The sequence below is a fragment of the Marmota marmota genome, unplaced genomic scaffold (assembly GCF_001458135.2).
Source record: "Marmota marmota marmota unplaced genomic scaffold, marMar, whole genome shotgun sequence".
Classification (NCBI taxonomy): Eukaryota; Metazoa; Chordata; class Mammalia; order Rodentia; family Sciuridae; genus Marmota; species Marmota marmota.
Window position 1 is genome coordinate 5,291,026 of NW_026000138.1, and position 16,199 is coordinate 5,307,224.

Below are 16,199 nucleotides of genomic sequence, written 5' to 3' on the forward strand. Positions count from 1 at the left end.
TCTGAGGGGGCAGTCTCTGGCTGGGGAGTGCAGTTCCCCCTTGGCTCTTCGCCTGGCTGCGTGAGCTGAGCCGCAGCAGGGTGTGGAAGGGTGGCTGACTGAAGCAAGCCCAGAACCCTCCCCAAGCTTCAGGCACAGCGCTTGCCTGGGCGGGGCCTGAGTTCCATCGCCAGCACTGGATCCCTGCTCACTTCTCTTCAGAGGGGGCAGCAGGTGACCTCATGTCGAGGCCACCATTTTTCTGTCCCTAATAGTCCTTGTACCTTCTTTATCAAGAGCTGTACAGTTCATCTGCTTCTAACCCTTCAACCCCCTCCTTGCACTTTGTCTGGGCCACCGTGGCCTCTCCTGAGCATCTTTGGGGAGGCCTCATCTCCTCCTGCTGTGTCATAGCTCCTCTCTGGCCTTGGCCTCTGACCCCCTGCCCTGGGTCTGAGAACCCACATTTCCCTTCCCCAGTAACAGCCCTCCGTATATCCAATTCTGAAGGCCTGGATCCCCAGACACATTTTTATTTCTTTACTTTGTGTTGTTTCCTAACTGCACTGTCCCGGGGTCAGGGAACAGGCTACAGGGTGTCCGTCTCCTGCAATCAGAGACTTTCCAACATGGTCTGTGGACATGTGAAATGAGACAAAGTTCCACACACATCTCCTGGATCAAGCTTGCTAATGACGTTATGCAAATCCTCCAGGTCTTTAGGTTGTTCAGTAACTCCATCTGCTGATGCCACTGCATGTGGGTCTCAGGCTGGGGGTGGAACCCAGGGGTCTCATGCCAGGCAAGCTCCATCAGCCTGCGTAGAGCAGCTGGTAGAGCAGCTGATGCTGCTGCTATTTAGAAAAAAAGTAAATCAAGAAAATCAAGACCAATGTGATGGTTCCCTGCTCTGGGAGGGAAGCTACTTCTCGATTGCTCTCTCGCACAGTCTTATTTTATCTTCAGGGATTGAAGGCACGGTCCCCCCTTGACCTCTCCCTTTGGAGGATGGCTGTTAAGTTTGTGAATATTGAGAAAATACTTACTTTGTATCATATACTGTTGACATAATAGAAAGCAAAATAGTTCTTAATGAAATAATTGTATAAATATATACTTATAAACCCTGGTAAAAGCTATGAAGAAAAAGCACTGCTCTCCAGGTCACACTGGGCAGTGGCGAGGTGGGAGCTCAGAGGAGACCACCCTGAGTTGATCTTTGATCAACTTGAGTTTGATCTTTGATCCAAAGGATGGGGCCTTGTAGGCCCTGAGACCAGCACATCCCCAGGACCGCAAGGTCCTTGAAAGAGTTTGGAGGCTGGGAAGATGGCCACCAGGGCAGGAGCCGGGGCCAACTGAGCCTGGTGTTCAGAGCATGGAGCTCCCTAGGCCTCCAGTGGGACCAGGGAAGGGCGGTGAGGGAGGAGGTGAAGTTTGAGTCGTGTTACTCTAAGCCACAGAGAGCAGGGTGAGATGGAAGGAGCCATGGCACACACCCATGCTTTGCCTGTGGCTGAGGGCAGCGGAGGCAGGTAAGGGTGCCACGCTCAGAAGCAGCTGGTCCCCCAAATGCCTACCACTCTGTAGACAGCTCTCTTAGGGTTTGCAAGTTTATAAAACTGGTCCTTCCCACTTTTCTTCCTGCTCCCAATGAGGCACTAAATATTGTCACTGGGAAAAGTGAGCGCAAGGTCATAGTTGTAACTGGTCATGGTGTCACAGGAGGAGCGGCAGACAGGAAGAGGGCTCTGGAAGGCCAGCTGGTCCACGGCAAACTCATAGGCGTGAATCAGCCCCCGGTGTCTGGAGAAAGCAGAGGGACAACAGGTCAGGATGGCGTTACTGGCCCTCACCCTGACGAGCTCTGGCTCTGTAGAAGGCAGGGCTTGGGGCAGGACAGCAATTCATTTCGGGGCCCACAATGTGTCAGACACTCAGGATCCTGGGTCCAGGCAGAGCAGGCTGTGGAGGCGAGGCCTGTGGATGTGGGTGGGGTCAGCTGCAGGGGGCACTCAGGAGCTAGGCACAGTCCCAGAAAAGGCCCCTGAGCCCACCCACACAGGGACCTCTTCTGCCTGGCAGCTGGGTCACCAGCAGACTGAACAGGAGCTCTGAGGACCAGGCGTGGCCCTAGGATTCTAAGCACAGGCAGGTCTGTGGGCTGCTGGGGCTCGGATCCTCCGGCCGGCACCAAGTGCCACGAGTGGCTAGGGAGGGCTTCTGACAGGCCCTGGGTACTTCTCCTGGCTCTTTGGTGGTCATGGATAGGAAGAATGGCCACACCTGGGGTGCCCACAGGGGCAATGTGCCATGGGGGATTCTATCAATGAAACCCAACTAAGATCGTCCTTGTGGACACGGCAGACCCGGCCCCACCGGACCCCACTGACCTCCTGTGAGTGGCGAAGCTGTCCAGGTCCGAGTTCCGCACCACCTTCTCGTAGGGCACGTTGGCCGTGATGAGGCTGTGGCTGTTGAAGGAGATGTGCCTCACGGCGTGCCTGGGAGTGGGGAGGGGAATGCCTCTGAGGTGGAGCCCATTGCAGAAGAGGGGGCAGCGCAGCCTCCAGCGGGAGTCTGGACCCCCAGGCCCTGCTTATCCCTGCAGAGCAGGCTCTCCCTCAGCTCCCACAGCTGCTGACACTTCGTAAACAAATCGGGGAGTCCCACCTGCACTCTGGCTGACACACAAGGACAAACTCAACTTGAGACAAATGGGCAACACGCAGTGGAGACCAGCCCTGTTTTTGTCCCCCTGGCTAGAAGTCCTGGGCAGGCTTCCTGAGCTCCGAGCCGGGATCCTCATCTGCAGCATGTGGGGACATTTAAGGGTGATCTGTAAGGCTTTAGCCATTTAGTCAGGACTAAAATGACACCTGTGCTCGGGCTGTGACAGCACATTGAGAACATCTCGGCAAGTGATGGCTTCAAGTCTAACAGACTTTCACTCACTCTAGAAACCTTCTGTAGCACCTGCCGGGCCACAGTGCTAAGCTGGGAGGTGCCTGTGACACCAATGGCTCCCACAGGGGACGGCTGCCCTCAGAAGCTCCTCGCCAGGGGGGAAGGTAAGGCGCATTTCCACAGCTCTCAGCCAAGGCCACCGCAGCACAAGAGAAGTGACGGCTTCTGGGAGTGGAACTGACTGATGCACCTGGGAGGACACTCAGGGCCGAGGGGACACCAGGCCAGCACAGGAGTGGCCTATTCAGGCTGAGCCCAGGATGCTGTGGCAGAGGATGCTCCTGAGTAATAAAACCAAAGGGGGCATCATAGAGCCCAGCGAGGGGGACAGAAGGCAAGAGGACGGGGGAGAGAAGGGAGGGCTCAGGCCTGGGGATGTGTCACTGACGGGTGAGGAGGACCCAGAGGCTGGCTGAGGAGTCTGAAGCAGAAGGGGGGACATGAAAGTGACAACACAACACTGGACTGCGCTTAGGATGGGCAGAGGGCTCAGGGAGGACGTGGGTGAGTCAGCGGGTTCTGGGCAGGGGACCATGGAGAGGAGGAGGCTCCCTTGTGTGAGAAAAGTCAATGCTGAGCACTTTAAAGGAACAGCTGGGGCAGCCCACACCTGGGAGACTGGCAGCTGCTGAATGGCCGGTAAGAGGGGGCAGGGAGCCAACAGCCAGCACAGGCACAGCCAGCTCCAGGAGCTGCCCTCCAGGACCAGCTCTCAAAACAAACTCCAGGTTTCCCTTAAAGGCAAATGCTTCTGGGAGGCCCACGTAGAACTTTTACTTGCTTTTGGCACCACCTGGTGGCAACAGTGGATCATCAGAAAATCAGCAAGGGGCTTGTGCCAGTAGGGAAGGGAGGGAAAGAGACAGAACTGGGTGGTGTTGACACCACCAGGGGCCCTCTCCTGAAAAAGCTGCTAGCCACAGTACTCGCCAGTGCTGCTCTCCACCTCACCTTGCTGTCTGTTTTTTTCTTGAGATCTGGGGACTGGACTCAGGAGTGCTCGACCACTGAGCTATATCCCCGGCCCTGTATGAGATAGGGTCTCACTAAGTTGTCCAGGTTGGCCTTGACATTGCAATCCTCCTGCCTCAGTGGCCTGGTTGCTGAATTACAGGCGTGTGTCACCTCACCTACAATGTCTATTTACAGGGCACTGAGTGTATACCCCTTCCTCTGTGGAGGTGGGAGTGGCCTTGGTCAGCTCCAGCTCTGCTTTAAGGTTAAGAGCAGGCTCACACAAAACCTTTTAACCACTTAGGCACTGTGGATATAAATGTGCCAGCTGCGTGCAGTGGCACACGCCTATAATCCCAGCAGCTTGGGCAGGTTAGGCAGGACAATCGTGAGTTCAAAGCCAGCCTCAGCAACAGCAAGGCCCTAATAAGCAACTCAGTGAGACCCTGTCTCTAAATAAAATTGAAATAGGGCTGGGGATGTGGCTCAGTGGTCAAGTGCCCTGAGTTCAATCCCTGGTACCAAAAAAGTGTGTGACCCTACTGTGTGTACAACCAGAGAAGTGAAAAATTGTGATCCGTTTGTGTACAATGAATCAAAGAGCATTCTGCTGTCATGTATAACTGATTAGAATAAAAAAAGAAAGAAAGAAAGAAAGAAATGGAGATGCCTGGTATGGCATCACAATAGCCTAAAAAAAAGAAAAAAAAGTGCCTATATCCACAAAGCCATAAGCCGGTACACAGCATAGGATCTACTTCTCTTCAATATTCTCAGTAAAGATTGAAATGAAAACTTGAGGCCGGAACACTTTTAGTCCTAGGTGCCCCCTACACAGTGTGAGGACAGCTCAAGCAACAGGCAGACCCTCTTGCAATCTGACACCCAGGAGTGTGTGCTCCCACCTGCATCCCCCTGCACCTAGTGGGAGCCACATCATGGCCTAGCTGAGCTGGCTTCCGACAGTTCTGATCTGGCTTTAGTAAGATGGAGGAATTCTAAAACAACCAGAACAGCACTTATGAGAAATCGGTCCTTCTTAGAGAAGCTGGGCCTCTTCAGGGTTGGATATGAACGATGGCAAACCGATGCCGTAAGAGAGAAGAACTGCGTCTCTCTGGAGCAGGACCATGTCCCAGCCTCAGTTTCCTCATATGAACACTGGAGGCAGCAGCACAGCCTGCTCACAGGATGCACTTGAAGAAGCGCTTAGTACAGTGCCTGGCTTGGGTGACTGGCATGATGGTTTGTGTGACTGCTATTCCTCAAAACTCCTGCGGGACAAGCTTACCTGGAATGGACTTCCCACAACTTTTGGTTCATGCGGTAATCCCACACAGACACCAGGCCCTCCTCGCCTCCGCTGACAACCTTCCAGTCATCCATCTGGACTGCAGAGACCCCAAGCTGGTGTGCCGAGAGTGACAGGGCAATTTTATCAGTGCGGAGGTCGTGGATCCTCACCCTGGAAGGGCCAAAAGAGCACAGAGAAGGGAAAGGGGATTAATTTAAAGCTTCCCCCTCAGTTGTGCTGATCTGGGTACAATGTTCCTACGTAAAACTACTTCAACTGCACACACCTACAATACTGAAATAGACTACTCTCTCCTCACTGCTGTAGTTCAGAGTACCCACGACCACTTCATCAGAATGATTTAAAAGCACATAGAACAGGAGTGACCCAGGGCAATTGCTACTCTGTCCATTCGATCTCCTCAACAGGGAGACATCTGCAATGAGTGCATATCCAGGTAGAGGGTAGGTGACATCCAACTGGCACAAGGATGCCTCGTGGTGTTGGCCTGAGAAGCCTGTCCCAGTGGTAACTATTATACAGTGATTTTGCTGGTGGTATAAGATTCTGTTAAGGGCAAAGGTAAATTGGTGCCACTTGTCTGCAACCCAAACCCTTCCCTGGCCAGGAAACACTTCCCTGATCTGTGACCATCTTGACACTTAGGAAGTACTTTTATACTTGAGCCCAGCAGAACTATGACAAGTGTGTGGATGCTTGGTAGTCACTTATCTGGAGACTTGAAATAATTACTTGCCTAGTAAGAATTTGGATTTAAGAACCTCCTTAAAAAACTCATTTTTTACAAATACATGCTAGCTTTTCACATGGATGAGTTAGAATGAGTCAGAAATCTCGTCTACTGCAAATACCATTATACTTAGTGCCTGAAACAAGTCCCAATAGCTAAAATTGAATGTGTCAAAATGTAAGCAAATTAATGAACAAGAATGAAGTGAATTTCACAGACCTTCTGACACAAATCATAAAGGAAAAAACAACTGCTGCCCTGAAAAGACCCTGCCCTCGCGTGAAACGTGATCAAAATGTGTCTGACACAAAAGTGAGAAAAAACAAAGCTCTTCAAAGCACACTGAGGGGGGAACATTGCCTATTAAGGATGAGAATCAGGCTGACAGGAAAAACTAGAAAGGACATTAAAGTCACTGATTTGAATGACTGGATGTGGGTGGCACAATCAGCCAGGACATCCAATGAATGCTGGTTGAGCAATTTGGTGCATCCCTACGCTAGTTCACACGGGGCGTGAGAGACAGGCAGATCTACATCACCAACAGGCGCAGCCTCCAGTATGCTCCCCTCCCCACCCTGAATGAGTGTATTGGGGGGACACACACCTATGCCACTGTAAGGATGACACCTGGAGGACAGTGGTCAACTGGGGAGGCTGACTATGCTGGCCAGGAAAAGGGGTGCATAGAAGACTGACCTCCTCAATGCCACTTTGTGCTTTTAAATTCAACTTGAAAGTTCATGCTGTTTATAAGCAACTAAAAATTCTGGAAACACATACTGGAAATGTTAATGGCAGTTATCCTGGAGAAGAGGTGTGGCAGTGGCAGAATGAGAGCCACAAAGAGGCTTCTGCTTTTGATTCTTGACACTGTCATGTGGTTTAAAAAACAAGAACTCATCCGCAACCAGGAGGGAACCAGGTCTTTGAGGGTTCTAGTTATGCGCAGTCTCTGTTCTTGACATTATGTATTTACCTTATATACACCCTCATTTGTATGTTGTGTGTCATAATGTTTAATAATTAATTTCTTAGGTAATGTTAAGTGGAAGCAGGATGTTGAAAAAAATATGGTCTTAGAGTCAGAGGCAGAGGCATTACTTCGTGCCTAGCCACAAGGAAGCAGTGGGGGTGCAGACGACTAGGGGCCTCCCGCCGTGGGATGCCATTCAGTCTGCTCAGTCTGCGTCTCCGCTGGAGGATCTGGGACTAGAAAGACCAGAGAGAGCTTGAAGTATGCTTTGAAAACAAAGATCCTTCTCTCTCTTCAGATGCAGGGACACCCATCTCTGCGCCTGTGCAGGTCAAGGACAAGCAAAAGTGCTGGGTGAGAGGCCCGCCTCTGGACCACAGTGGGACCCTGCTAAGGATGGGAGGGGGGCGTTTAGCCCAGTACTTCTCAATGCGTGTTTGGTTACTAAGGGTCTATTTTTGGCGTGGTGATTTTCATAAAGAGCTCCTCTGTTGAATATTTATACTCCATAATTTACAGTTTGGCTGTTAAGGAGACAAAGGCAAACACAAATTTGGTCCAGAAGTTCAAAGTTTGCCATCTGTTTTCCTATTGTATTTAGACACCAGCATGGACGGCTCCAAACAAAATAAACAAATGCACCAAAAGATACAGCAGCAGTGTCTTTGATATCACCCAGAAAAACAACAGTGGGCCAAAACAGACTTGAACTTCTCCCCACAGGAAAAAAAGTAGTATTTTCTCTAACAACTCCTTAGAGGGACATCACTCTGGCTTCTTGTCCGCAAAAATAGCACACACCTCGGTGTGCTGAGTCCACCCAAGCCATCAAATTCACATTAAGAAGCAGGTATTGGCCTCGAACATCTGACAGCGTGCAGCACCAAGTTGAAATGCAGCGAACCTTGGCACAGTCTGCAACCTCAGCGTTCAAATCGAACACTTGCCGCTGGGAAACAGGTAGCACAGCAAATGGGCACAAAGATATGCCAGGACAACCGATTCCAGGGACAAAAAGAAGCCAACAGTAGATACTGCAAACCTCTATCTAGCGAGTATTTCATCAACTTTGCCCACTGAAAAGAAAAATAATTGGTCGGAAAGCTGTAATTGTATTATGTTTAATATTCATGGTTGGGCTGGAGGACTGTTCCAACACTCCCTCTCTGCAGCCCCTCTCTAATGAAAATCACACCACAGGAGCCGGCGCTAGCCCGCCAATTAAAACAAAAGACACCAGAACCTTCCAAAGACTCCAGCAGAGGAGCATCCATCTGATGGGCAGGAAAACGTGCTGGAACTGAGAGGGAGGCACGCTCTGGTTGGTCCTGTGTTAAGAGCTTTGAATAACTTATTATAACACTTGCAGATGGAGCGAATGTGACGCTGATGCCCCACTTGCGCACTCTCAAGCAGCAGGCGGCGGACCACAAGCCACCACAACTTTCTATTTGTCAGGCAGGAAGGAAGCTGAGAGACTCTTTAATTGGGGGCCACAAGTCAGGGCTCACTTCCTATTGGACTGGATTAAATAGTCCCATATGATAATAAGGTAAATTGTATTTGGTGGCAAGGCTGAAGCCTATTCAGACTCTGGCTCAGCAGTTTCATTAAGAAGGACCCGACCTTCTGCTATATTTCCATCCAGAAAATAGAGGAAATAAGCAATAAAGCATTAAAACAGGCTCTTTTGCTTATGACCAAATTAACTGAGAAAACTGGTGTGTATTTTTTAAAAAGAAATCAATACATGATTCTGTTTGATCTTACTGAACCTGAGCTATTAAAAGAGGATTTTAAAATATAACCTTACATACCAAAATCAATGGTTTTATCTGCATAGCACTGATGATGGCCTTCAATGAAATGATTCATTTTAAATAGCACCTAGAAGAGTACGTATTTTCAGGCTGACCTGCCCAATTTTTTCCAACTAGGCTAGTGCTTTCTGTGTTTTAAAGCTGGGTCTCTGATGTTTAGAGTTCTCTGTATACAGAACATAAAATCAGCATTGTCAAGAGTAACATGTCATGTGGACCGGTCCCTGAACTTTTCTGGACCTTCATTTCCTTAGATGGTCTTGAAGAACTCTGTTAATCCTCAAATTCTGTGACCCATGACAAGCCGGCCCAAGATACTGCCTGTGGCAATGAGGGTCATGGATGTCATGTCAAAACAATAAGGCACATGATCCCAAGTTGGAAGCACTGCCATTTTTTAAATTTTAAAGCTTTTATGACTATTTTTTAAATTTTAAAACTTTTATGACTATTTTGTATATCCATGTTGTACATAAAGACTCTAAAACAAGTTTTTGACTTTCATTTACAACCATGCTGTGCAGCATGCCTGACATTCGGAAGCTTACTGTGTAATAAGTAGTATATTAAAATAAAAAACTTTACATAATCAAGGCAGTGTGGTGCTGGCAAATGTGGACATAGCTCAATGGAACAGAAATGAGAGTTTAGAATAAACCTTTAAATTTGTGGTCAAACTTTCAAGAACAGGGGCTAAGAAAATTCAATGGGAAGAACAGTTTTCAACAAATGGTGCTAGACCAGTTAGATGTCCACATGCAAGAGAATGAGGAGGAACCCCTGCCCCACACCTGCTACAGAACTGCACACCTGAGAGTAAGAGCCAGAACTACGAACAAACACAGCAGCAAATCTTCGTGACCCTAGGTTAATGGTTTCTTATACATGACACCAAAGCCCAAGGAACAAAAAAGCAGATCAAGCTTCATCAATATTAAAAACTTCTGTGCTCAAGAAAGAGGAAAGAAAGACAGCCCACAGAATGAAAACATTTGCAAATCATATATCTGACAAAGGATTTGTATCTAGAAAAAATATGTAAACAACTCAACAATTTAAAAAATTAATTCAGCTAAAAATGGATTTGGATAGACAACTCTCCAAAGAAGAGACACGAACGGGCAATAAGCACCTGAAAGGATGTCCAACACCACTAGCATAGGGGAGCCACATCAAAACCACAAGGAGGCAGCACTTCACACTCATTAGGACGACTCCAGACAACAACATCAAGTGCTGGTGAGGATAGAGAAAACGGAGTCTGCTTACAGTGTTGGCAGGTGTCTAAAATGGTGTGGCCACTTTAGAAGAGAGTCTGCTAATTTGTCAATAGTGAAATGTAGAGTTACCATACACTTCAAGTCCACTCCCAGGTATACAGAGCAAAGAGTATCGAAAACATGTCCACATGAACTCTTAAACATGAATATGGTAACAGCACTAAACATAATAACCAAAAGGTGTAAACAACCCAAATGTCCATTAACTAATGAATGGATAAGCAAAATGTGGTCTAACTAAACAGTGGGATATTATTTGGCCATAAAAAGGAACGATGTGCTGGTACATGCTATAAACTGGGCTTCTCTTGAAAACAGCGTGCTGAGCAGGAAGCTAATCGTAAAAGATCATATACCATTCCTTGTACAAAATGTCCAGGAAAGAAAAATCCATGCAGAAACAGAGGAGACTAGTGGTTGCTCAGAGCTGCAGGAGTTGGGGGAGATAGGCAGTGATGCTATTGGGTACAGGGTTTCTGTGAACGTGTTTCAAAATTGATGGTGCTGATGGCTGCCTACCTTGTGAACTCACAAAAACCACTATTTGGTGCTATTTAAATCTCTGAATTATATGGTATGTTAATTCTATCTGAATACTAGGAGAGGAGAGTGTGGGATCTGTTGGTTCAACGAATGTTGCCTTAAGCAAGTAACAGCTTTCACTCTGATCAAAGCCCTTAGCGCCAACTTTTGCTCTAGTAAGCTCCATCCTAGATCCCTGCTTTCACTGGGAGAAGGAGCAGATCACAGATGAGAAGACTGAGGGCCAGAGAACAGGAAGGCATTTCATTTAACACAGCCCTTACCTGTCAACTACTTGTTTATTTAAATCATTTACAAGAAAGTGGGAGTCCTGATTCTGGCCAAGACAGAGTGAGCCCACCACTGCTCAACCCATGGAGGAAAAACAAACACCTGTGGCCGCTGGGAACAAACTCAAGCCCCCGAACTGTGAAGAAGAGTCACAGCGGGGGCACAGCTGGCATGGGAGGTGTTCCCCACCTTGCCCGTGTTCTCCTGCAGCTTGCCCTGAGTAGCTCCCACAGGAGAACCGTGTGGCGCAGCAGGAGCTAAAATTCCAACAGAAACTACATCTTTCTGACTACAGGAACCAACCAAAGGGGCCCCTGAAGTCCACAAGAGGAGGGTGGGAGTGTTTATGGGGTTTCTTATGCTCTTTTGTGGCTTTGCCGCAAGCACAGTCCCCAGTCAGAGTGGGGTGGTGGGGTGATGCAGGCAGGGAAAACTCTTACAGAAACCCTGTCTTCTGGTTATAGGACCAGGGAAAGGAGCCCCTGAGGACTGGAAAGCTTAAGGACCAGGAGAAAAGGAAACTGAAAAAGCAGATTCCATAATCTTGTGCGAGAACCACATGAGTCCCAGTCTTATCCCTGAGCATCCAGGACAGACCCAAGGTGTATCCGTGAAGCCTGTAAGACCTCAACTAAGATTAAACCACTGCCAAGCCTCAGACGAACCCCTACATAGCAATGTCCAAGACCAACAAAAACCACAGAGCAAAGGTTCTGGAAATTGAGCTGACATTGAATTCACCACCACAGACAATATGTGCAGTCTGAACCTAACTGGGGTGACTGCCTATTAAAAAAAAATTCTCCAGAGGATTATGTAACAGGATCCAAAATATGCAACATTCACAATGTCCAGAATACAATTCAAAATACCTGACACATCATACACAAAAAGAAACAGGAAAATGTAATCCACTTTCAAAGGGAAAAACAAGTAACAGATGTTAACCTAAGGTAACCAAGACTTGGGGAATCATAACTTAAAAGCCCCTACTATAACCCTATTCCATAACAGTAAAATGAGTAAAAGTGACACTCTTAGTAGAGAAATGGCAACTATGAAAAAGAACCAAATGGAAGTTTTGAATCAGAAAATACAAAATCTGAAATAAAATCTCTCTGGATGGGCTTGACAGCAGAATGAAGATGACAGAGGAAACAATCAGTGACCCTGAAGATGACCAGTAGAAATCATAAACTCTGAAGAACAGAGGGCAGTGTGGGAAAGCAAATGAGCAGAGCGTTGGTGACCTGCTGGGCAAGATCAAAAGATCTCACACTTATCACTCAAGTTTCTGAAGGAGAATTTTTATTTGAGAAAGAAATTAGTGCAGAAAAACTACAGGAGAAAATAATAATTGAAAGCTTTCCAAATTTGGTGGAAGACATGAATTTATAGACTCTAAATCTCAATGAATCCCAAACACAGTTCAAACTAAAATCACAATTACCACCACCAAAGTGATCTATTTGTTCTTGGTACCCATTCAAGCTTCTAATAAATATCCTAATCCCTAAGCTATTAATTCATTTTTGCCTTCAGTGAATAAATATATATGTTCACACCAGGGGTTGTAAAAAGGACCACTATCTTACGTAATGTTTGAAAATGCTGTCAGCTGTTCGTGATGCCACTGGAATGACACGCCCTGGTTTCACAGATGCGAACGTGCTAGGATCAATACAGACAGACAGACAGTGTTAGACACCATCGAATCCAAGACAGACATTGTGGTCAATAGCCAGACACACTGTCCGCTTGACATCTAACAGCCCGCACCTGCAAGAAAAGATGCACTATGCCTTTGGAAAAACTCACTTCTCCCGGCTGATAACACTGCAGACTCACACCGCCTGCCCTCCTCATGGTGCAGGTTTTCTCTCCCAGCAAGAAAAAAAAGCACAATCTAACAGCGACTCAGTTTCAGCCCAATCACTCTCTTACCCTCCCCATCAGACTCTATTTACCCTGTGCTTTCTTTCTGGAAAGGGTGATAGGCTTAAATTAAAAATGAAGAAATACCTAGCCTATTTCCCCTCCCTACCCCCAAAACAAAAACAAACAACAACAACAAATTTATAAAACCCCATCCAAGTTTTGTAAACTACTCAAACTGCTTTTCTTACTTTTAAAGAATGACTTTCTTTAGTTTTGCCTTAACCACAGACAGTTTTATGTATCTCTAGAGTAGAGTCCATTTCATTCTCAAGTTCTTTACACAGTACTAAGAGAATGCAGAGGCAATTAGATTTTTAAATAAAACAGGGAGGTTTCAGGGGTTCTGAAAATCACATCAGTCACTAGTGACAGCCAAGGACATAGTTCTCACAGCATCTGATCCCTGTTCCTTCTGAAATAAAACACGAGCACTGGAACTTTGGTGTGCATGTCCATTGAGATCTTAAGCCTGTAGAGATCTTAAGCCTCTACCACCTTTAGAAGATGCATTCCTTCCTTTTTACAAATGTACAATTTTTATTTGAAAACAAAGTACTTTTTAAAAAAATTTTTTTAGTTGTAGGTGGACACAATGCTTTTATTTTATTTATCAATTTTTATGTGGTGCTGAGAACCAAACCTAGAGCCTCACATGAGCTAGGTAAGTGCTCCACCACTGAGCCTCAGCCCTAGCCCCAAAACAAAGTTTTTTTTTTTTTTTAAGAGAGAGAGAGAGGGCTGGGGATGTGGCTCAAGCGGTAGCGTGCTCGCCTGGCATGCGTGCGGCCCGGGTTCGACCTCAGCACCACATACAAACAAAGATGTTGTGTCTACCGAAAACTAAAAAATAAATAATACGCACGCAAGCCAGGCGAGCGCGCTACCGCTTGAGCCACATCTCCAGCCCAAAACAAAGTATTTTTAATCCTGTATTTCAAGTGCTTGTTGAAGACTTAAGATTCTGATTCATAGCGCTTTCTTACATGTGAAGGCCAGCCCCTGATGCAGGGCAGTGGTCAAACAGCCCTAGGACTGGCCCTGTCTAAATGCTGCGCTGGATACCCAGTCCCAGTTCTTAGTCACCATTCTTTTTCATCCCTAGGGACAGAGGGATTTTTTTTTTTTTTTAATGCAACACCAGTTTACTAACGAAATTTATTTAGCATGCTCAGATTTGGGCTTCAAACTGACCAGAGAGGCCTTTCATACTATACATGTGACTCTTCTTCTGGCAGTGGATGCATGATAAGGCAGCTTTACCAGGTGCACGAAGGACTCCTGACTGACAAGCTGATGTGCAGCTCACCATGGTTAGGACAATCTGCTTTCACCATTTTCTTGGAGCTAACTGAGCTACACTATGCACAAGCAGAGGTCTCTTCTCTGCAATACCATTTGGGTTTCCTGTGAGTCTCACTGTGGCTCAACACCTAAATGCTCAAACTGCAAACAAATCTGGGGCTTAATCTACAATCCCAAGCCTTTCCATTTGGATGTCCCCAAAAGCCCTCTACATTTGCTCTTTTGAAAACAAGTAGCTACTTGGTTTCTGTGTGAAGATTCTATCAGATAAGCTTGGAGCAATCGGATTTGTTTCATTTGCTGAGCCACATGTAGGGGCTACTTAACAAGACTAGATTTTAAAGAGAAAAACTGGACACACACTGAACTCAAGAGTTCAATGCTTAAGCATCAAAATATCAACCACTTTCAGAGACCTTGAGAAAAACAAAATGACAAGAATATGGTTTTCCAATGAAGCGTACACACATCATTTTTTGCTCTAAACTGGAGGTGGGAAGCTAGATGGGTGAAGGTTGGGAACTGAAAATATTATTTAATAAAATAATTATTTTTGCAAGCTATTGCACTGGTGGGACAGAGGTCTGGGATTTGGCAAGGAGGAGCATCTGCCTCATGAGCTGATGCCCACCACCGAGCAGCCCACCACCTGCAGCCCGGGGCCGGGCCCAGGGGAGGGGCGCCAGCAGACCCTGGCCTCCAGCCACACTACCTCTCTTCAGGGTACTGCATCAGACACAACAGATAACCAGCCAAAAAAAAAAAGGCTGAAAGAAAAGGAAAAGAAAGGACAGGGGGGAGAGGGAGTAGGGAACAGGAAAAACCTAAAATTTGGACTCAGAGGGTCTTTCAAACACTTTAATCCTTTCGTGCTGATGGTTCCTGGAGCGTCCGGGGCTGGCACTGGACCCGTTACCAGGAAAATCCGACTCTCTAAGCCAATGTGTTAAAGAGAAGGCTGCTAATCAGCTAAATAGAAACTGGAATCTGTTCACATCAAGTCTCTTTTCTCCCCCATCACCAGAGGGACACCATAGTGCTCTGAAACACACTCTTGACATCATTTGGCAGGCAACCCTGTTTTGTTGAACATGATTCATCCCTTAGGTTATTGTTTTTAATATTAGAAAGTGAGCTTTTAAATGCCAAAGAAATTTTGCAGCAGGGGGACAAAGGATATTCCAAGTGGTCTTGCTGGACCTTCCACCAACTGTGTCCACCAACTGGCTGAAAAGAAAGCCGTCCCACGGTGCTTCAGAAATGAAGCAGAGGCGTAGTGAGATCCAACTATTACCTAATACAAATCTGGGGTCTCTGTCAAGACTATGGATCTGATGGGTCAGAACTCAGGTGGGCAAAGCTACAGGGTGAGAACAGAAGAGTGTGAGCAGCACACCAACCAGCACCCTGGAGGCTGGGGGCCAGGCCTCTGCCAAAACTGCAGTCCAACTCAGACCTACCTCCTATCCATGTTGCCACTGACCATAAGGTTGGGAGGGCTGTCCCTGAGGTTGACACAAGTGAAGTCACCAAGAGTGTTACCCAGCTTTGAGAGGCAGCGTTCAGCTTCCAGGCTGTACACCAGGATCTGAAAGAGGAAGAAAAACATGCGGGTGCTCAGTGCCTCAGATAACATCCCTTCACCACTATTCAGGGCATGAGCATTCCACTCAGGTCCTGTTGAAGAAGGTGGTCTGCTGCTTCATCTCCTGACCACTTCCAGGTTATTCAAAGGAGAGGGGTAAGGCCAATAGAAAAAACAACAGGAAATGCAAAGAAAAGAAGAGAGGAAAATCCAAAGAGTAGCTCAGGCCAAGTGCAAATTCATGGGACACAGAAAGAAATGCCAAGTGGGAACATTAGGAATCCTAATTTTAGATATCCTGTGCATGGTAGGCAGGTGCTCCACCACTAAGCTATATCCCCAGCCCACGTTTCCCAATTCTTCAACAGCAAATGAAGGACGGAAACTAAGGGTCATAGATTGCTTCTGATTTAGAAGTAATGGGAACTTGAACAAGTGATGGGGAAGCTTGCAGGGATCCAGCTTGGGTTCTCTTCCTGTACTTGTACCACATAAGGTAAAAGCATGGACAGTACAAGCATCAGGAGGATGAAGCCTGTA

At 47.0% G+C, this 16,199-nt stretch overlaps 1 protein-coding gene across 1 annotated transcript in view; it reads right to left on the minus strand.

Annotated features, from left to right (window-relative positions):
- Window positions 1–476: 476 nt before the first annotated feature.
- Fbxw8 (F-box and WD repeat domain containing 8) overlaps window positions 477–16,199 on the minus strand; it is a 106,151-nt gene continuing 90,428 nt past the window's right edge. Inside the window, exons 8-11 of the mRNA XM_015502542.1 lie at window positions 15,535–15,662; window positions 5,192–5,365; window positions 2,373–2,483; window positions 477–1,785 (exon numbers count right to left, since the gene is read on the minus strand). Of these exons, the coding sequence (XP_015358028.1) occupies window positions 1,641–1,785; window positions 2,373–2,483; window positions 5,192–5,365; window positions 15,535–15,662 (558 nt within the window). The 3' untranslated portion in view covers window positions 477–1,640. The remainder of the gene's footprint in view (window positions 1,786–2,372; window positions 2,484–5,191; window positions 5,366–15,534; window positions 15,663–16,199) is intronic.